The sequence below is a fragment of the Petromyzon marinus genome, unplaced genomic scaffold (assembly GCF_048934315.1).
Source record: "Petromyzon marinus isolate PM22_M1 ecotype Great Lakes invasive population unplaced genomic scaffold, UKy_Petmar_22M1.pri1.0 PM_Scaffold_146, whole genome shotgun sequence".
In the NCBI taxonomy this organism is placed as follows: Eukaryota; Metazoa; Chordata; class Hyperoartia; order Petromyzontiformes; family Petromyzontidae; genus Petromyzon; species Petromyzon marinus.
The window spans coordinates 197,501-215,000 of record NW_027423109.1 but is presented as its reverse complement, the minus strand read 5'-3'; the positions used below and the strand labels follow the sequence as shown (position 1 = coordinate 215,000).

General features: G+C 51.7%; 1 protein-coding gene across 1 annotated transcript in view; it reads left to right on the top strand.

Moving 5' to 3' along the window:
- LOC116957908 (putative inactive peptidyl-prolyl cis-trans isomerase-like 6) overlaps window positions 1-17,500 on the top strand; it is a 25,072-nt gene that overhangs the window by 5,076 nt on the left and 2,496 nt on the right. Inside the window, exons 2-5 of the mRNA XM_076063542.1 lie at window positions 1,522-1,599; window positions 5,220-5,355; window positions 11,314-11,370; window positions 16,010-16,145. Of these exons, the coding sequence (XP_075919657.1) occupies window positions 1,537-1,599; window positions 5,220-5,355; window positions 11,314-11,370; window positions 16,010-16,145 (392 nt within the window). The 5' untranslated portion in view covers window positions 1,522-1,536. The remainder of the gene's footprint in view (window positions 1-1,521; window positions 1,600-5,219; window positions 5,356-11,313; window positions 11,371-16,009; window positions 16,146-17,500) is intronic.

The window sequence follows — 17,500 nt, the reverse complement described above, 5'->3', positions numbered from 1 at the left end:
CTACCTCGCCTGGTGTACAGGAGGTCGTGGGTTCCACCACCATCATCATCATCACGGTGGCTAGATTACTACCTCGCCTGGTGTACAGAAAGTCGTGGGTTCCACCACCATCATCATCATCATCATGGTGGCTAGGAGATGTTGACTACCTCGCCTGGTGCACAGGAGGTCGTGGGTTCCACCATCATCATCATCACGGTGGCTAGGAGATGTTAACTACCTCGCCTGGTGTACAGGAGGTCGTGGGTTCCACTACTATCCTCATCATCACGATGGCTAGGAGATGTTGACTACCTCGCCTGGTGTACAGGAGGTCGTGGGTTCCACCATCATCATCACTGTGGCTAGGAGATGTTGACTACCTCGCCTGATGTACAGAAGGTCGTGGGTTCCACCACCACCACCATCATCACGGTGGCTAGGAGATGTTGACTACCTCGCCTGGTATACAGGCGGTCGTGGGTTCCACCACCATCATCATCACCATGGTGGCTAGATTACTACCTCGCCTGGTGTACAGAAAGTCGTGGGTTCCACCACCATCATCATCATCATCATGGTGGCTAGGAGATGTTGACTACCTCGCCTGGTGCACAGGAGGTCGTGGGTTCCACCATCATCATCATCACGGTGGCTAGGAGATGTTAACTACCTCGCCTGGTGTACAGGAGGTCGTGGGTTCCACTACTATCCTCATCATCACGATGGCTAGGAGATGTTGACTACCTCGCCTGGTGTACATGAGGTCGTGGGTTCCACCACCATCATCACGGTGGCTAGGAGATGTTGACTACCACGCCTGGTGTACAGGAGGTCGTGGGTTCCACCACCACCACCATCATCATCACGGTGGCTAGGAGATGTTGACTACCTCGCCTGGTCTACAGGAGGTCGTGGGTTCCACCACCACCACCACCATCATCATCACGGTGGCTAGGAGATGTTGACTACCTCGCCTGGTGTACAGGAGGTCGTGGGTTCCACCAGCACCACCACCACCATCATCATCACGGTGGCAGGGGATGTTGACTACCTCGCCTGGTGTACAGGAGGTCGTGGGTTCCACCACCACCATCATCACGGTGGCTAGGAGATGTTGACTACCTCACCTGGTGTACAGGAGGTCGTGGGTTCCACCACCACCATCATCATCACGGTGGCAAGGAGATGTTGACTACCTCGCCTGGTGCACAGGAGGTCGTGGGTTCCACCACCACCATCATCACGGTGGCTAGGAGATGTTGACTACCTCGCCTGGTGCACAGGAGGTCGTGGGTTCCATCACCATCATCATCACGGTGGCTAGGAGATGTTGACTACCTCGCCTGGTGCACAGGAGGTCGTGGGTTCCATCACCATCATCATCACGGTGGCTAGGAGATGTTGACTACCTCGCCTGGTCTACAGGAGGTCGTGTGTTCCACCACCACCACCATCATCACGGTGGCTAGGAGATGAACGCACGTACGCGCACGCCCACGTGTTGACACCGGGCCACGTGTCTTCCCCTGTATCCGCCAGAGTCGCTTCGCCTTCATGGACGTCGTCTTCATGGACTTCGCCATCGACGGCGAGCCGGCGGGACGCCTTCTCTTCGAGGTTTGCCCTCTCACCCACACACACACACCAACAACAACAACAACAACTGCCACTAAGTGGCGGTGACGTCACCACGACGCTTGTGCCAGGCTATGTGCACCTTGAGGCCACGTGAAGTGTCGAACGCCCGCTGGCAGGAGGTCACGGGGCAGACCCAGGTGCCACGGGGCGACTGACTGAGATGACTGGCTGATGCACCACCTGTGCTCCCTACTGTGCCAACCTGCTGTGCTTTAGCCACCCGGCGCTCCGCTCGTTGTTGTGAGCGTCGCTTCTCCGCCCTCCGTTGTTGTTGGAGGGCGACTGCCTCCAACTGGCCAGCAGCGTCCTTCACGAGCCTCCTCCACAGAGGCCGATCTTGACACCGCTGGTACCAGTCATCGGCAAGTCCACTCAGCTCCACGTCCTCCTGTACCACATCACTCCATCTCTTCTCTAGCCTGTGCCGTGCCTGCTTAGCCCCCTCGATCCGGCCGAACAAAAGCTGTTTAGGCATGCGGTGGCTGGGCATGCGGGCTACATGACCCAGCCATCGCAGCCTTGCCTGCTCGGAGGATCTCACCGATGGGACCTTGCCCAGATCTTTCAAGGATTTGTGAGCTCCTCACACAATCCAGTATGGTTAAACCCAGGATGGATCGTAAGCAGGCCAGCCTAAATGTTTCTAATCGGCGAAGATGTTCCATTAGGGGGGTCCACGTTTCGCAAGCATAGAGAAGGGAGGGAATGACCGTGGCCGAGAAGACCTGAAGCTTTGGGCGGAGCGACAGATCAGGTAGCTTCCACACAGCGTTATGCAACCGATGAATGGATATTTCCGCTCGACTGATTCGGAGTGAGACCTCTGCTGTTAAACTGGAGCGGTGCTGGACGGGCAACTCTGTCGTGGACAGTGCTGTGGGGGGAGGTCCAATTCCGATTGGCTCCTCCCCTCATGGCGTCTGTGACCACCACAGTGGCTAAACGGGGGCTCTGGACGGGTGCGAGGGGCTGGTAACCCCTCCACCTTCAATTAATTACCGCTAAACCACGAGTTAAACACCCCACACACCCCCACACACACCCCCACACACCCCCCCACACACCCCCCCACACACACCCCCACACACACCCATACACACACCCCCACACACACCCATACACACATCCCCACACACACCCCATACACGCTCCCCCACACACACCCCCCACACACACGAATATCCACCCGTGTAGCCTGTGACAGACTGTAGTGGCAAGTGCTCTATACACTAACACACACACGTACACACACATATACACACAACAACAACAACCGCCATTCGCCACTAAGTGGCGGTGACGTCACCACGACGCTTGTGCCAGGCTATGTGCACGTTGAGGCCACGTGAAGTGTCGAACGCCCGCTGGCAGGAGGTCACGGGGCAGGCCCAGGTGCCACGGGTCGACTGACTGAGATAACTGGCTGATGTACCACCTGTGCCCCCTACTGTTACAAAAGAAAAATACACGTACACACACATTCACACACATACACACACGTACACACATACTACAACAACCGTACACACGTACACACGTGCACACACACACGTATACACATAGACACATACACACACGTACACACATAGACACGTACACACACACGTACACACATATACACACACGTACGCACATAAATACACACACGTACGCACACACGTACACACATACACACATACATGCACACACACGTACACACAAATATTCACGCACATACATTCACCCAGACACGTACACACACAACAACTGCCATTCGCCACTAAGTGACGGTGACGTCACCACGACGCTTGTGCCAGGCTATGTGCACCTTGAGGCCACGTGAAGTGTCGAATGCCCGCTGGCAGGAGGTCACGGGGCAGACCCAGGTGCCACGGGTCGACTGACTGAGATGACTGGCTGATGCACCACCTGTGCCCCCTACTGTGCCAACCTGCTGTGCTTTAGTCACCCGGCGCTCCGCTCGTTGTTGTGAGCGTCGCTCCTCCGCCCTCCGTTGTTGTTGGAGGGCGACTGCCTCCAACTGCCCAGTAGCGTCCTTCACGAGCCTCCTCCACAGAGGCAGATCTTGACACCGCTGGTACCAGTCATCGGCAAGTCCACTCAGCTCCACGTCCTCCTGTACCACATCACTCCATCTCTTCTCTAGCCCGTGCCGCGCCCGTTTAGCCCCCTCGATCCGGCCGAACAAAAGCTGATTCGGCATGCGGTGGCTGGGCATGCGGGCTACATGACCCAGCCATCGCAGCCTTGCCTGCCGGAGGAGCTCACCGATGGGACCTTGCCCAGATCTTTCAAGGATTTGTGAGCTCCTCACACAATCCAGTCTGGTTAAACCCAGGATGGATCAAAGGCAGGCCAGCCTAAATGTTTCTAACCGGCGAAGATGTTCCATTAGGGGGGGTCCACGTTTCGCAAGCATAGAGAAGGGAGGGAATGACCGTGGCCGAGAAGACCTGAAGCTTTGGGCGGAGCGACAGACCAGGTAGCTTCCACACAGCGTTATGCAACCGATGAATAGATATTGCCGCTCGACTGATTCGGAGTGAGACCTCTGCTGTTAAACTGGAGCCGGCAAAACAACCCCCTACCTTCTCACGGTGTTGGACGGCCAACTCTGTCGTGGACAGTGCTGTGGGGGGAGGTCCAATTCCGATTGGCTCCTCCCCTCATGGCGTCTGTGTCCACCACAGGGGCTATACGGGGGCTCTGGACGGGTGCGAGGGGCTGGTAACCCCTACACCTTCAATTAATTACCGCTAAACCACGAGTTAAACACCCCACACACCCCCACACACACCCCCACACACCCCCCGACACACACCCCCACACACACCCATACACACACCCCCACATACACACCCCATACACGCTCCACCACACACACCCCATACACACCCCCACACACACCCCCCACACACACGAAGATCCACCCGTGTAGCCTGTGACAGACTGTAGTGGCAAGTGCTCTATACACTAATACACACACACGTACACACACATATACACACAACAACAACAACCGCTATTCGCCACTAAGTGGCGGTGACGTCACCACGACGCTTGTGCCAGGCTATGTGCACGTTGAGGCCACGTGAAGTGTCGAACGCCCGCTGGCAGGAGGTCACGGGGCAGACCCAGGTGCCACGGGTCGACTGACTGAGATGACCGTGATGACTGGCTGATGTACCACCTGTGCCCCCTACTGTTACAAAAGAAAAATACACGTACACACACATTCACACACATACACACACGTACACACATACTACAACAACCGTACACACGTACACACGTGCACACACACACGTACACACGAGCACACACACGTATACACATAGACACATACACACACACGTACACACACACACACACCCACACACGTACACACCCACACACGTACACACACACGTACACACACCCACACACACAGTACACACACACACACGTACACACACACACACACGTACACACACCGACGCCTCACTGTGAATGTCCGAGCGCTGTGAGGGCGTCAGTCGCATTGACTTCACGACCTTTGACTGGCGCCGATTTCCCCCCTGGGGCCGGCCGGCCGGGCCGTGTGGCCTCTCGGCCTGCAGCTCTTCACAGAGCTGTGCCCCAGGACCTGCCACAACTTCAGAGCTCTGTGCACGGGCGACGGGTCGGAACGTTGGCCGTCGTACAAGGGGTCGCTCGTCCATCGCGTCGTGCCCAACGGGTGGATTCAGGCGGGAGGTGAGAGAGTGAGAGAGAGTGGGAGAGAGAGAGAGAGAGTGAGTGAGAGGGAGAGTGGGAGAGAGTGAGAGAGTGTGAGAGTGAGTGAGTGAGAGGGAGAGTGGGAGAGAGTGAGTGAGAGAGTGTGAGAGTGAGTGAGAGAGAGTGAGAGTGGGAGAGAGAGTGAGAGAGTGAGTTAGAGAGATAGAGAGAGTGGGAGAGAGAGTGAGTGAGTGAGAGTGGGAGAGAGAGTGAGTGGGAGAGAGTGTGAGAGTGGGAGAGAGTGAGAGAGAGAGTGGGAGAGTGGGAGAGAGAGAGAGTGAGAGAGAGAGTGAGAGAGTGAGAGAGAGAGTGAGTGAGAGTGTGAGAGAGTGAGAGTGGGAGAGAGAGTGAGTGAGTGAGAGAGTGGGAGAGTGAAAGAGAGAGTGAGAGAGTGAGTGAGAGTGTGTGAGTGAGTGAGTGGGAGAGAGTGAGAGAGTGGGAGAGAGAGTGAGTGTGAGAGTGAGAGAGTGAGAGAGAGAGAGTGAGAGAGTGTGAGAGTGAGTGAGAGAGAGTGAGAGTGGGAGAGAGAGTGAGAGAGTGAGTGAGAGAGAGTGAGTGAGAGAGTTAGAGAGATAGAGAGAGTGGGAGAGAGAGTGAGTGAGTGAGAGTGTGAGAGTGGGTGAGAGAGAGTGAGAGTGGGAGAGAGAGTGGGAGAGAGTGAGTGAGAGAGTGTCAGAGAGAGAGAGATAAGAGAGTGTGAGAGAGTGGGAGAGTGGGAGAGAGTGGGAGAGAGTGAGAGAGTGAGAGAGTGGGAGAGAGTGAGAGAGTGTGTGAGAGAGTGGGAGAGTGGGAGAGAGAGTGAGTGTGAGTGAGAGAATTAGAGAGAGTGAGAGAGTGAGAGAGAGTGAGAGAGTGTGTGAGTGGGAGAGAGAGTGAGAGTGGGAGAGAGAGTGTGAGAGAGAGTGAGAGAGTGGGAGAGAGAGCGAGTGAGAGAGAGTGGGAGAGAGAGTGTGAGTGAGAGAGTGAGAGTGTGAGAGAGAGAGTGGGGAGAGAGAGAGTGGGAGAGAGAGTGTGAGTGAGAGAGAGTGGGAGAGAGTTTGAGAGTGAGAGAGTGTGAGTGTGAGAGAGTGAGAGTGTGAGAGAGAGAGTGGGAGAGAGTTTGAGAGTGAGAGAGTGAGAGTGTGAGAGAGAGAGTGGGGAGAGAGAATGTGAGTGAGAGAGTGGGAGAGTGAGTGAGTGAGAGAGAGAGTGAGTGAGAGAGAGTGAGAGAGTGGGAGAGAGAATGTGAGTGAGAGAGTGGGAGAGTGAGTGAGTGAGAGAGAGAGTGAGTGAGAGAGAGTGAGAGCGAGTGTGTGAGTGAGAGAGTGGGAGAGAGGGTGTGTGAGTGAGTGAGAGAGTGAGAGCGTGAGAGAGAGAGTGAGTGAGAGAGAGTGAGAGAGTGGGAGAGAGAATGTGAGTGAGAGAGTGGGAGAGTGAGTGAGTGAGAGAGAGTGAGAGCGAGTGTGTGAGTGAGAGAGTGGGAGAGAGAGTGTGTGAGTGAGTGAGAGAGTGAGAGAGTGGGAGAGAGTGTAAGAGAGAGTGTGTGAGTGAGAGCGTGAGAGAGAGAGAGAGTGAGTGAGAGAGAGTGAGAGAGTGGGAGAGAGTGTGAGTGAGAGAGAGTGGGAGAGAGCGAGTGAGTGAGAGTGAGTGAGTGAGAGAGAGAGAGTGGGAGAGAGTGTGTGAGTGAGTGAGAGTGTGAGAGTGAGTGTGAGTGAGGGAGTGTAAGAGAGAGTGAGAGAGATAAGAGAGTGAGAGAGAGTGTGAGTGAGTGAGAGTGAGAGAGTGAGAGTGAGAGAGTGAGAGAGAGAGTGAGTGAGAGAGAGTGAGTGAGTGTGTGTGAGTGACCTCCTGTCACAGGTGCTGGCTAAAGTGGCCCCTCGGGATAGAGTCATCATGTGGGGTGACTTCAATGCCCGAGTTGGTCATGATGCTGGCACCTGGTCTGGAGTGATTGGAGGGCATGGGCCAGATCAGCTCAATAACAACGGTAGGAGGCTGCTAGATTTTTGTGCAGCCCATGGGCTTGTAATTACCAACACGCTGTTCCGGCATCGGCGCATCCACACAACATCATGGATGCATGCCGGGTCCAAGCAAGAACATCTGCTGGACTACATAGTGACGGACCAGCGGATGCGAGCCCATGTCCTTGACACCAGGACCTACCGTGGAGCTGATCTGCCCTCTGACCATCGACTAGTCATCTGTAAGATGCGCCTGCCATTCTTCCACTCCGGTGGTGGGTGTACACCCAGGACCCCATTCAAACCTAAGGTGGCCATGTCTCAGTTATCTGATGAAAGTTGCAAGCGAGAATTTCATCATCGCTTGCAGCTGGGATTGGCATCGTCCCCGACTCCTCCTGATGTCGAGGGTAAATGGGCGAGGTTTAGGACTGTGACTCATGCAGCTGCAATGGCTGCTTTGGGTACGCGGTCCAGACCTCCCTAGAGACCCTGGCTGACAGAGGAGGTGTTCAGGATGGTTGAGAAATAGCGACAGGCCCACTCTCATCGGCTACAGAATCCCACGTCAGAGAATGAGGGGGCTTACCGCAGCCTTCGCTCGGAGGTTTGGAGAGCCGTGAGGCGCTGCAAGGATGGGTGGTGGTCGCGGGTTGCTGAGGAGATGGAGTCTGCCTCAGTGGCCCGTGATCACAAATCTCTATTTAACTCCATCAAAAAAGTAACCTGCAGAGCCACACCTATTACCATAATTAAGGGAAAAAAGAGTGATCCAATCTCCGACCCCCAGGAACAGGTTTGCAGATTTGCTGAGCATTTCTGTGAGGTCCTGGGGGAGGGAAAATCCCTCAGCCAGGAAAACATCGTGGCACAAAGTGAGGATGACCCTGCTGAGGCTGCGGTGCCTCAAATATTGGAAGAAGTCACCCCCTGTGAGTGGCTGGCTGAGGTGCCATCTGTTGAGGAAGTACTGAGGGCGATCCAGAGTCTGAGACCAGGAAAGGCAGCGGGCAGAGATGATCTCCCAAGCGAAATGCTGAGGGAGGGTGGCGTTTGTGCACAGACTGCCCTATATGACATTATAACAACAATCTGGACCACTGGACAGGTTTCGCAGGATTGGAAGGATGCCCTGGTGGTCCCCCTCTTTAAGAAGGGGAACCGCACAGACTGTAACAACTACAGGGGCATCTCATTCCTCAGTGTGCCGGTAAAGGTCCTGGCAAGGATTATTCAGCATCGCCTTGCCAGGCACGCTGAGGAGAGGCTTACGGAGCCCCAATGCGGTTTCAGGAAAGGGCGGTCCTGCAGAGATGCCATATTTTCTGTCCGTCTGCTACAGCAGAGGTGTAGGGAATTCCAAAAAGACGTACATCTCTGCTTTATTGACCTGGTCAAGGCCTATCATACCATCAGTAGGCCTGGGCTCTGGGTTGTTCTTCGTGCTTTTGGAGTACCTGACCCTCTGCTCACGATCATTAAGGACCTTCATGATGGTGAGCAAGCCCGGGTAAAACTACGTGGCCGGGAGTCAGAGCCATTCCCTGTACACCTTGGGGTGCGATAGGGATGTCCTCTGGCTCCCACATTATTTAACATTTTTTCGACCACGTAGTTCGTGAAGCCTTTGATGGCTGTACCAGAGGAATTTCCATCTGGTACAGATACAATGGGAGGCTGATCGATGCCCGGGTGCGGTCAAGGGATGGCTCCCTATTGCTCAACCACGTTATGTATGCCGATGATTTGGTAATAGCTGCTCATTCAGAGTAGGAGTTGGAGGCGCTGCTGCTGAAACTGGAGCATACCACTATGAGGATGGGCCTTACCATCAGCCCCACCAAAACTAAGCACCTGCCTGGGTATTTTGTACCATCGGACACTCCACCCCCACAACTCCCAATCGGTGATGGGGCAGTTGTGGAGCGAGTGGAGAGTTTCCCATACCTGGGCAGTGTGCTCATGACCGGCTCTGGTTTAACAGCAGAGGTCTCACTCCGAATCAGTCGAGCGGCAATATCTTTTCATCGGTTGCGTAATGCTGTGTGGAAGCTACCTGGTCTGTCGCTCCGCACTAAGCTTCGGGTCTTCTCGGCCACGGTCATTCCCTCCCTTCTCTACGCTTGCGAAACGTGGACCCCCCCTAATGGAACATCTTCGCTGATTGGAAACATTTAGGCTGGCCTGCCTGCGATCCATGCTGGGTTTGACCAGGCTGGATTGTGTGAGGAGCTCACAAATCCTTGAAAGATCTGGGCAAAGTCCCATCGGTGAGCTCCTCCGGCAGGCAAGGTTGCGCTGGCTGGGTCATGTAGCCCACATGCCCAGCCACCGCATGCCGAAACAGCTTTTGTTCGGCTGGATCGAGGGGGCTAAACGGGCGCGGCACGGGCTAGAGAAGAGATGGAGTGACGTGGTACAGGAGGACGTGGAGCTGAGTGGACTTGCCGATGACTGGTACCAGCGGTGTCAAGATCGGCCTCTGTGGAGGAGGCTCGTGAAGGATGCTACTGGGCAGTTGGAGGCAGTCGCCCTCCAACAACAACGGAGGGCGGAGGAGCGACGCTCACAACAACGAGCGGAGCGCCGGGTGGCTAAAGCACAGCAGGTTGACACAGTAGGGGGCACAGGTGGTGCATCAGCCAGTCATCTCAGTCAGTCGACCCGTGGCACCTGGGTCTGCCCCGTGACCTCCTGCCAGCGGGCGTTCGACACTTCACGTGGCCTTAAGGTGCACATGGCCTGGCACAAGCGTCGTGGTGACGTCACCACCACTTAGTGGCGAATGGCGGTTGTTGTTGTTGTTGTTGAGTGTGAGAGGGAGAGAGTGAGAGAGAGATAAGAAAGAGTGTGAGAGAGTGAGAGAGTGAAACCTCGCCCCCGCTTTCATGACGTCATAACGAGTTCCCTGAACCCCTCCCCGCTTTCATGACGTCATAACGAGTTCCCTGATCCCCTCCCGCTTTCATGACGTCATAACGAGTTACCTGAACCCCGCCCCCACTTTCATGACGTCAGAATGCGTTCCCTCAACAGCCGCCCCCCCCCCACCCGTTTTCATAACGTCATAATGCTTTCCCGGAAACTCACTTTGCAGGGAACGCATTGTGACGTCATGAAAGCGGAGGGTGGGGGGAGGGGCGGTCCGGAAACGCATTGTGACGTCGTGAAAGCGGAGGGAGGGGTTCAGAAAACTCGTTATGACGTCGTGAAAGTGGGGGGGAAGGGTTCAGGAAACTCGTTATGACGTCGTGAAAGCGGGGAGGGGTTCAGGAAACTCGTTATGACGTCGTGAAAGCGGGGGGAGGGGTTCAGGAAACTCGTTATGACGTCGTGAAAGCGGGTGGGAAGGGTTCAGGAAACTCGTTATGACGTCGTGAAAGCGGGGGGAGGGGTTCAGGAAACTCGTTATGACGTCGTGAAAGCGGGTGGGAAGGGTTCAGGAAACTCGTTATGACGTCGTGAAAGCGGGGAGGGGTTCAGGAAACTCGTTATGACGTCGTGAAAGCGGGTGGGAAGGGTTCAGGAAACTCGTTATGACGTCGTGAAAGCGGGGGGAGGGGTTCAGGAAACTCGTTATGACGTCGTGAAAGCGGGGGGGAAGGGTTCAGGAAACTCGTTATGACGTCGTGAAAGCGGGGGGAGGGGTTCAGGAAACTCGTTATGACGTCGTGAAAGCGGGGGGAGGGGTTCAGGAAACTCGTTATGACGTCGTGAAAGCGGGGGGAGGGGTTCAGGAAACTTGTTATGACGTCGTGAACGCGGGGGGAGGGGCTAAGAAAGGAATCTGCACGTAGCACAGAGCGTCACTGCCAGTGAACTCAGAACCACGTCACCTGCAGGGTCTGTCCCGTGACCTCCTCCTGCACCTAGCCTGGCACGGCAGTCAACCCATGGCGCCTGCTGGGTGTGTCCCGTGACCTCCTCCTCATGCACCTAGCCTGGCACAGCAGTCAACCCGTGTCACCCCCCACCCTGTCACCCCCCCCCCCAGACATCACGGGAGGCCGAGGGAATGGAGGCGCCTCCATCTATGGGGCTACGTTTGAGGGTGAGGGCCGAAACGTCGATTGCCTCGCTATACATTAAACTATATATAGTATAGTGTATAGTGTAGTGTATAGTGTAGTGTATAGTGTAGTGTATAGTGTAGTAGTGTAGTGTATAGTGTAGTGTATAGTGTAGTGTATAGTGTATAATGTTGTGTATAGTGTAGTGTATAGTGTAGTAGTGTAGTGTATAGTGTAGTGTAGTGTATAGTGTAGTAGTGTATAGTGTAGTAGTGTATAATGTAGTGTGTAGTGTAGTGTATAGTGTAGTGTGTAGTGTAGTGTATAATGTAGTGTATAGTGTAGTGTATAGCGTAGTGTATAGTGTAAAGTGTAGTGTATAGTGTAGTGTATAGTGTAGTATATAGTGTACTGTATAGTGTAGTTTATAGTGTAGTGTATAGTAGTGTATAGTGTAGTCTATAGTGTAGTGTTTAGTGTCGTAGTGTATAGTGTAGTAGTGTATAGTGTAGTGTATAGTGTAGTGTATAGTGTATGGTGTAGTAGTGTAGTGTATAGTGTAGTAGTGTATAGTGTAGTAGTGTATAGTATAGTGTGTAGTGTAGTGTATAGTGTAGTGTTTTTTGTAGTGTGTAGTGTAATGTATAGCGTAGTGTATAGTGTAGTGTATAGTGTAAAGAGTAGTGTATAGTGTAGTGTATCGTGTAGTAGTGTATATTGTAGTGTAGTGTATAGTGTAGTGTATAGTGTAGTGTAGTGTGTTGTGTAGTAGTGTATAGTGTTGTGTGTAGTGTATAGTGTAGTGTATAGTGTATAGTGTAGTGTATAGTGTAGTGTATAGTGTAGTGTAGTGTATAGTGTAGTGTGTAGTGTATAGATGTATAGTGTAGTGTATAGTGTAGTGTATAGTGTAGTGTGTAGTGTAATGTATAGTGTAGTGTATAGTGTAGTGTATAGTGTAAAGTGTAGTGTATAGTGTATCGTGTAGTAGTGTATATTGTAGTGTAGTGTATAGTGTAGTGTGTAGTGTATAGTGTACTGTAGTGTGTTGTGTGGTAATGTATAGTGTTGTGTGTAGTGTATAGTGTAGTGTATAGTGTAATGTGTAGTGTATAGTGTAGTGTATAGTGTAGTGTATAGTGTAGTGTGTAGTGTAGTGTATAGTGTAGTGTGTAGTGTAGTGTAGTAGTGTATAGTGTTGTGTGTAGTGTATAGTGTAGTGTATAGTGTAATGTGTAGTGTATAGTGTAGTGTATAGTGTAGTGTATAGTGTAGTGTATAGTGTAGTGTGTAGTGTATAGTGTAGTAGTGTTTAATGTAGTGTGTAGTGTAGTGTATAGTGTGTAGTGTTCCTTCACCTGAAGAAGGCCACTTGTGTTGTGGCCGAAACGTCGTGAGAATTTTATTTTATTACGTTTTATTTTTTACTATTTTATTGTTTCCCTTCTACGTGGTGGTGACTTTACCGACAGAACCAATGAGAAGAATCACTTCAGTCATGAAAGCTTTAAATCGAAAAATACACCAGAACATCTTAACACGTTGTCCACGCTGGCTCCTGCTACTTTGTAGACCTATGTAAAGACTTCTCTTAACTTTACGTTTGCCCACAATCGTAACTCTCTCTTACTTACTCGGAGTTACGTGAACATCTTATCGTAGATCCGACTCGCGACGGTCCTACGATGTCGTAATGCATTCTGTAATTTGACTCCTACTTTGTAGACGAGTGTTACGACTTCTGTTAACTTGACGAATTCCCGAAATCGTAACTCTCTCTCTTGCGGTACCCGGAGTCACGTGAAAATCTTACATCGTATTAACGTGATCCATGACGTTACTAAATCATCGGAACGCATTCTGTAGTTAGACTCCTACTTTGTAGATGAGCGTTACGACTTCTGTTAACTTCACGACTTCCCGAAATCGTAACTCTCTCTTGCGGTACCCAGAGTCACATGAAAATCTTACATCATATTAACGTGATTCACGACGTTACTAAATCATCGTAACGCATTCAGTAATTAGACTCCTACTTTGTAGATGAGTGTTACGACTTCTGTTAACTTGACGACTTCCCGAAATCGTAACTCTCTCTCTTGCGGAACCCAGAGTCACGTGAAAATCTTACATCATATTAACGTGATTCACGACGTTACTAAATCATCGTAACGCATTCAGTAATTAGACTCCTACTTTGTAGATGAGTGTTACGACTTCTGTTAACTTCACGACTTCCCGAAATCGTAACTCCCTCTTGCGGAACCCAGAGTCACGTGAAAATCTTACATCATATTGACGTGATTCACGACGTTACTAAATCATCGTAACGCATTCCGTAATTAGACTCCTACTTTGTAGATGAGTGTTACGACTTCTGTTAACTTGACGAATTCCCGAAATCGTAACTCTCTCTCTTGCGGTACCCAGAGTCACGTGAAAATCTTACATCGTATTGACGTGATTCACGACGTTACTAAATCATCGTAACGCATTCCGTAATTAGACTCCTACTTTGTAGATGAGTGTTACGACTTCTGTTAACTTCACAACTTCCCGAAATCGTAACTCTCTCTCTTGCGGTACCCGGAGTCACGTGAAAATCTTACATCATATTAACGTGATTCACGACATTACTAGGTCATCGTAACGCATTCCGTAATTTGACTCCTACTTTGTAGATGAGTGTTACGACTTCTGTTAACTTGACGAATTCCCGAAATCGTAACTCTCTCTCTTGCGGTACCCAGAGTCACGTGAAAATCTTACATCGTATTAACGTGATTCACGATGTTACTAAATCATCGGAACGCATTCCGTAGTTAGACTCCTACTTTGTGGATGAGTGTTACGACTTCTGTTAACTTCACGACTTCCCGAAATCGTAACTCTCTCTCTTGCGGTACCCAGAGTCACGTGAAAATCTTACATCATATTAACGTGATTCACGACGTTACTAAATCATCGTAACGCATTCCGTAGTTAGACTCCTACTTTGTAGATGAGCGTTACGACTTCTGTTAACTTGACGAATTCCCGAAATCGTAACTCTCTCTTGCGGTACCCAGAGTCACGTGAAAATCTTACATCGTGTTAACGTGATTCACGGCATTACTAGGTCATCGTAACGCATTCCGTAATTTGACTCCTACTTTGTGGATGAGTGTTACGACTTCTGTTAACTTGACGAATTCCCGAAATCGTAACTCTCTCTCTTGCGGTACCCAGAGTCACGTGAAAATCTTACATCGTTTCAACGTGATTCACGACGTTACTAAATCATCGTAACGCATTCCGTAATTAGACTCTTACTTTGTCGATGAGCGTTACGACTTCTGTTAACTTGACGAATTCCCAATCGTAACTCTTTCTCTTGCGGTACCCGCAGTCACGTGAAAATCTTACATCATATTAACCTCATTCACGACATTACTAGGTCATCGTAACGCATTCAGTAGTTAGACTCCTACTTTGTGGATGAGCGTTACGACTTCTGTTAACTTCACGAATTTCCGAAATTGTAACTCTCTCTCTTGCGGTACCCGGAGTCACGTGAAAATCTTACATCATATTAACTTGATTCACGACATTACTAGGTCATCGTAACACATTCCGTAATTAGACTCCTACTTTGTAGATGAGTGTTACGACTTCTGTTAACTTCACGACTTCCCGAAATCGTAACTCTCTCTCTAGCGGTACCCGGAGTCACGTGAAAATCTTACATCATATTAACGTGATTCACGACGTTACTAAATCATCGTAACGCATTCCGTAATTAGACTCCTACTTTGTAGACGAGTGTTACGACTTCTGTTAACTTGACGACTTCCCGAAATCGTAACTCTCTCTCTAGCGGTACCCAGAGTCACGTGAAAATCTTACATCATATTAACGTGATTCACGACATTACTAGGTCATCGTAACGCATTCAGTAGTTAGACTCCTACTTTGTGGATGAGCGTTACGACTTCTGTTAACTTCACGAATTCCCGAAATCGTAACTCTCTCTTGCAGTACCCGGAGTCACGTGAAAATCTTACATCATATTAACGTGATTCACGACGTTACTAAATCATCGTAACGCATTCCGTAGTTAGACTCCTACTTTGTAGATGAGTGTTACGACTTCTGTTAACTTGACGACTTCCCGAAATCGTAACTCTCTCTCTTGCGGTACCCGGAGTCACGTGAAAATCTTACATCATATTAACGTGATTCACGGCATTACTAGGTCATCGTAACGCATTCAGTAATTTGACTCCTACTTTGTAGATGAGTGTTACGACTTCTGTTAACTTGACGAATTTCCGAAATCGTAACTCTCTCTTGCAGTACCCAGAGTCACGTGAAAATCTTCCATCATATTAACGTGATTCACGACGTTACTAAATCATCGTAACGCATTCCGTAATTAGACTCCTACTTTGTAGATGAGCGTTACGACTTCTGTTAACTTCACGACTTCCCGAAATCGTAACTCTCTCTCTTGCGGTACCCAGAGTCACGTGAACATCTTACATCATATTAACGTGATTCACGACGTTACTACGACGTCGCAAATCGCTTCCCCCCCGCCCACTCCACCCCACCACCACCACCACCACCCCCCCACCACCACCACCCCACCACCACCACCCGCCCACCACCACCACCACCACCACCCCTCTCCCCCTGTAGACGAGAGCTTCGCAGTGAGCCACTCGCGCAGAGGGGTTCTGGGCATGGCCAACCGCGGACGCCACTCCAACTCCTCGCAGTTCTACGTCACCCTGGGGCCGACTCCCTGGATGGACCGCCAGTTCGTCGCCTTTGGGTGAGTTGCCTCCGCGCCATTGCCAACAGGCCACCGACAACAGCCACCGACAACAGCCACCGACAACAGCCGACAACAGCCGACAACAGCCGACAACAGCCGACAACAGCCGTCGACGACGACGAGAAGAGCCGCCAGTCGCCACGGCGGCTGCGGAATGGCCGGGGGGGAAGTTTCGACTTCGAGGCTAGTGGGTGGAACGGAGACACTTCACCACCACCATCACCACCACCACCATCACTACCACCCTCACCACCACCACCACCACCACTCCCACCACCACCACCCCCACCACCACCACTCCCACCACCACCACTCCCACCACCACTCCCACCACCACCCCCACCACCACCCTCACCACCACCACCACCACCACCACTCCCACCACCACCACTCCCACCACCACCACTCCCACCACCACCACCACCACTCCCACCACCACCACCACTCCCACCACCATCACCTCCACCACCCCCACCACCACCACCACCCCCTTATGCCTCGAGATCTCTTTCGTGAATGCTTTGTCAAGCGACGCCTCCGGTGCACTGGCAGGATGGGTCCGCGGAAGTGGACGTCGAGGAGCTACCGCGAACGGGGCGTGCCATGACGGCACAGCCGCCGTGACCCAAGGCCCTAGCCGCGGAGTCAACATTTTGGGGGGGGGGCTAAATTTTCCAGGGGGTGTGCGGGCCAACCCCCCCCTCGCCCCCACCCCCAGAAAAATATCTACATTTGAAAACGAATTTCCTGGCTGAAATAAGATAAAAATTCTCCAACGCCTAGGATGGACTTTTCATTTATTGCAATAATGTCTAAGAGTGTGTGTTGTATTTACGTTGCTCTGGGTTTTATTTTTTTTACCTTTTCCCGTGTCATTGTATGCAATGGCAGAGATGAAAGTACAACCATAACCACAATCACGTAAACATACATCAATTTTATAGCGATATATTGACGGGGGGGGGGGGGGTACATTTTGAGCATGTTTCAACATTGGGGGAGGATGTACCCCCCCCCCAATATTTATATATAGACTAGCTTTACTAGCCGGCTTTACCCGGGACTTGGATTCAGCACGCCTGGCCGCCTTTGTCTCCCCAGTGGCGATGTTAACACACCACACACCAGTTACTCGTTTGAGGCTGAGTCGACCTAGGGGGAGGCCCAGGACCGGTTCAAATAATCGTCACCGGTGGTGGCCGTGAGCGGGAATCGAACTCGGGTCGCCGGGTTCGTAGCGCGGCGTAGCGCTAACCGCTACACCCACCGCTCCCCACATACACACACACTCACACACACACAGATACACACACACAGACACACACACACAGATACACACACACAGATACACA